The following is a 5,241-nucleotide window of genomic DNA, read 5'->3' on the forward strand; positions in this document are numbered from 1 at the left end:
TATAGGATCTTGACATTATGACATTTACATGTGAAAAAATGTGGTTATAAAATACCTGGTTCCATTGCTATCCTTTGTTGATGCTTTCTTTGATACTGCACTTTCTGGTTGCCTTTCTGTTTTCACCTCTCCTTCTTCCCTTTATGAGTTCCTTGATGATTAGGAACTCAGTTTCCTTCCTTTCACTTATGACACTGCACTGGATTTCCTTTCTGCAATTCTAATTTCTCTTCTACTTTCTACTGGTTATGTTCGTGGGAATTATTTCACTCATCAACCAGAGGCAGAATAAATATTGCCTTTTTCTATCACACTTAATGCATCAGTTGGAGAAGTTAATATGTAGGAAACTTCCCATGACGTGAGAGGGGAGGGAGTTGACAAAACCCCCTACTAATCTAATCATTTAATTGCCAACCATCATCATATTAGGCACTTTCATTCAGTTTAGTAACTTTCAAGCACATGGACCACATTGATTATTAAATTAATCTAACACCATAAGTTTTTGTTTGAGAGTTAGAAGGGAAAAGAAATGAGAGGGATCAAAGAGTTTATTAAACATATTATCTCCAAAAAAACCCAAATTGGAGGAACTTTAGAAATAGACACAAGGGAAAAGCTTTTCAAGGCCATCCATTTCCTTCGCTTCCCCTCCAAACCCCCACTCCCAAACAAGGCCTAAAGATGAAATCAAAAAAATGAGTGAGGGAATGTAGCTTCTCTTCTTGTGAGGAGATGGGAAAATGAGGTTTGTTAAGCTCACTTGTGTCCTCCAGCACAAATGGCTTCCATTTGTGAGAAAAGATTAAGGAAAACGAAAATAATTATATATTGAAAGTGTAACAGTTTTATACATTATCATTATATTATTTATTATTCATATTTAATCAATATAGACTTTAAAAAAGTAATAGAAATAAATAATAAATTATATAAGTGATGTGTATTTAATTATTTTTTGAGTGTAATATCTATGCACTAAGAGTATAAAGATTTATATGTAGTGTGTGATTACCATTCATTTGTATTATTTTAGTTAAAAGTTAATACTGATTAAAAATAAATGGTGAATAATATCCTGTTAGTGTAAAAAACTCTTATAATATGGATGTACATCTTTTTCTTTTTCTTTTTTACATATAAAATCTTTCGTAATAAGTATTGTAGATGACAAAAAAGAAGCAGGCTTTAAACTTGTGATTGTGAACCTCTCAACGAAAACTCGTTAATATTTGAAGTCACAAGTGCATATATGTTATCCCACAAACAACTATGACACTACATGTACCAGTAGCTATGATTGGTCTCACAACCCGTTAATATTTGTAGCCACAATGCAGAACACATAACGCTAACACACATCATTGATACTTCATACACACTTCCAGTTTAACTATAGAACCTTAATTTTAGCAATGACTGAAAGCTTCAATCAAATCCACAATACGCTCCTAAATCTTAAACTAGGCATCATATTTTAATTATTTTTTAATAAAATAATAGTAGAAATTATCAAATTCTTTTTTTCTTATATTATTTTAGTACTGAATGGTTTAATACTGTAAAGAATCATACCTGAAGAGGTTGCCATGTAACACTCCTACGGTTGCATTTGCGGTTATGCCGATAAAATATTTTGTTGCTTAATAACTAAGTCCAAAAAGTGGATTATAAAGAAGTGTGTGTTGTATTATTATATTTTTAAATATTTTTTATTATATTAAGGAGCTGTTATATAGAACTGGGTGTTGTATTATTAGATTTTTAATTTTAAATATTAATAATGTTATTTTTTATACATGGATAGATAAATGATTCAAATTAAATTATGTAGAGAAAACAAGATAATTCATAAAATATTGGCAATTAGGCCACATAATGTCTGTCTAAATTAGGGTTAATATGAACATGCTCATTTTTAAATAGGGCATGAAATGTCATGTCTTGTCGGCCTTAAACATGGACAGAACGAGCTTATGTGTCATCATAAAAAATTTCAATATATATAAATGTATATACACTAGCCATAAAAAATACACAATATATAATTTGCATACAAATATATATTGTATTTATCATAACTAGCATGTTGACAGTTACTGTCATGCTTGTCAACCCGCTTTCCTATCGTTTGTACTTTATAAATGACAAATATAGTATTTTGTGTTAAATATTTGTAATTTGTAGTTAAATTTATTCAATTGGTATAATGTTCAATCTTTTTAAATAACTTTCAAAATAAGAAGATAATGAAGGTTAAATAAGAAGATAATATTATATGATTATTTTGTAGAAATAAGAAAATAATGATGGCAAAATAGGGAATCACGAATTACCTCATGGTGGGGTGGTTATTTTGTATTTCCCTTTATTAAGTAGTATAGTTAAACAATCATAAAAATGAAACAACAAATACAAATAGTTCATAATTTGCATACAAAATACATAAGGAATAGTATAATGGATATATATAATATACAAAATACAAATGTGTATATATAATAAGAAAATAATAATAATTTCTCACATATAACATAGAAATTCATACAAATAAAATGCATTTTCTCATATTTAACAAAATACATATACATTTACATATTTGATGTTCAATATTTTCTTCGATAATGCATGTTAGCCACCCGTTTTTCCCATTTGAAATGCCATTGGATGAATAGGCCATATTGAGCAGACATTTTAGGGCAGATGAACACATTTTTCATGCTCTTCCCGCCTAATAAGTGTGGGGAACAAACCCTATGGAATTTTCCCAAATTATCAATAATACTAATAATATTGGCATGTCTAGAATGCCCTGACCCGTACAATGCATATTGAGATTCTTTTATTTGGGGAAAATTCAAGACTCATACTTTTGTGCATGGAAAAATTCATTGGTCAATTTAATTTATTAATTCTTTCTGTCACCAGTAAATTGGACATTAGTCATAGAGATAAATAAGACCAAGAAAAGTTATAGACAAACAAATTATAAAGGTTTTGGAGATTAACTTCGTGTAAATATCATATAAAATATTATAACATCATTTGATTGATCTGATCAATCTCCCCAATAAAATTTGGCTTAGTTGTTATTTGAATCATAATTTGCATCTTATAATTTATGTCCACCTCTCAATCACATTTTCTTTTACTTGTTTACAAACATTTTCTTTTTTATCGGATATGGACTTCTCAAAAAAAAAACAATAGCCTCTACCACTATTGATTTCATTTTAATAATTTACTTTCATATTGTATCCACTAACACTCTATCTTAAAAATATATTATGCTAGAATTTCAAAACAACAATGCTCAAAATTTTCATTTAATGGCGCTTTTGGGTGTTGCCTATGTGAATTCAGTAGAATGTGGAGTTTGATTCAATATTGATTCAAAAGCATTATAGAAAACAGAACTTAATAGTCTTCATTCAAGTGAACATTGTTGAATACTCGTATGAGTATCTACTGTAGAAAATAAGTATTTAATAGCGCTCGCATGAGCAAGTGCTACTAATGACTGCACCCAAGATACTTTAGTATGGTGAGTGAAGCTCTGCTAGGGCATGAAGAAAGAAAGTGATAGGCTCCAACTTTCGTGGAAATCTGATTAGCACTCTCCAACATTCTCGGCAAAACAATGATGAAGAGTTCCAACATTCTTGGAACCACAAAGTTGAAAGCTACCAATCAAAAACCAGCTATACCTTGGTCTTGTCTGGCTACCCTGGATGAATCAGTGGAGGCTGAGTATGCCAAGGGCCCTGACCCTGCTCCAGGAATCTCGGAAGTTCAAAAAGGCAAGTCCTTTGCTCAAGCCCTCAAGGCCACGTGTGACATCTCAATCTCACAGTTGCCTCAGCCTTGTATCAAGGGAGACGCCATTGCCATCAAAATCCCAGAAGAGGAGTACCAAGCAGGGCTCCAGAGGTGTAAAACCCATCTCCATGGCAGGCTCATCTTATCCAAGGGGGACTCTCCTATTCGTTTCACTGAGTTGAGAACAAAACTGCAGAGTCTCTGGAACATGATTGGAGCATGGAACATGATATCGCTGGGTCGAGGATTTTATGAGTTTGCTTTTGCTTCAATGGAGGACATGAGGACAATATGCGCAGTTGGGTCTTGGAGCTTAAAGCCAGGGTTCCTCAGGCTATCTCTTTGGTCCCCTGACTTTAACCCAAGTCTTCAGAAGGTGTCCCATTCCCAATGTTGGGTAAGGATCTTTGGCTTACCTCTGGAGTATTGGAGTCCTAAGATCTTGTTCTCCATTGCAGGGGGATTGGGGGTGCCAATATCTCTGGATGAAGCAACTTCGAATAGATCTTTTGGGCACTTTGCTAGAATATGGGTGGATGTTGACCTCAAAGGAACTCTGCCTAGCCAAATCTTGGTGGAAAGAGAAGGCTTTGCCTTCTTTGTCCACATTGAGTATGAAAACCTCCCTGCTTTCTGCTCAGGTTGTCAAGTTATTGGTCATCTCATCTCTAGCTGTAGGAGAAATAAGGATGTAGGGGCAGAAATTCCTAGGCCTACTCTAGGTAGAAATGCTTTGCATCCCAAGGATACTGATCCAGGCAAGGGCCAAAAAGTGAATAACAACAAGACTGAAATGGATAATAGAAAGGAAGTGGTGAACAAAGCTAGGGAAGATGACCTGGTCATCGAATTAGAGTTTGAGAACAATGTCAACATGCCTCCTGAAATTGTCCAAAAGGAGGGGATCCCCTCAAACCTGATTGATGAGGATTGTGATTTACAGAGCACCTCGGATGAGGACACTAGGGAAACTAGAGTGGAGGAAACTCAGGAAAATGAGGTCATTCAACTCATTCCAGAGGAAAGATGCATTGTTCAGCAGCATGACCAAATGTGCAATGACTTGGCAGCAAGAGAGACTAGAATTGTTGGAAGGTTATGGGCTGATGAGGAGGAGGAAGTCAATGAGGAATTGGAGGATAATAGTCCTGCCAGAGGCTCACCTAAGGAGGGAACTTTGACTAAGGCTTTGTCCAAATCTCAGAAGAAGAAACTGAGACAGAAGCAAAGTCTAGAAAAGGTTCATTTCACCCGAAGGGGGGGATATCTAAATGTTTCCAAATGAAGATTATCTATTGGAACAGTAGAGGAATGGGAAATTCCAAAACTAGATTAGTGTTTAAAAAGCTTTGCTCTATTAATAAGCCTGATGTTGTGTTCATTTCTGAGCCTATGGTGCCTCTGAATAAAATTAGCCCT

The 5,241-nt window shown here is 34.2% G+C and overlaps 1 protein-coding gene across 1 annotated transcript; it reads left to right on the top strand.

Moving 5' to 3' along the window:
* The first annotated feature begins 3,643 nt into the window (after nucleotides 1–3,643).
* On the top strand, nucleotides 3,644–5,107 carry LOC109339775. The gene has a single exon (XM_019577291.1). It carries the CDS (start codon nucleotides 3,644–3,646, stop codon nucleotides 5,105–5,107), a length of 1,464 nt encoding a protein of 487 aa, XP_019432836.1.
* The last annotated feature ends 134 nt before the right edge of the window (nucleotides 5,108–5,241 follow it).

Source organism: Lupinus angustifolius, unplaced genomic scaffold, assembly GCF_001865875.1.
Source record: "Lupinus angustifolius cultivar Tanjil unplaced genomic scaffold, LupAngTanjil_v1.0 Scaffold_103_5, whole genome shotgun sequence".
NCBI lineage: Eukaryota > Viridiplantae > Streptophyta > Magnoliopsida > Fabales > Fabaceae > Lupinus > Lupinus angustifolius.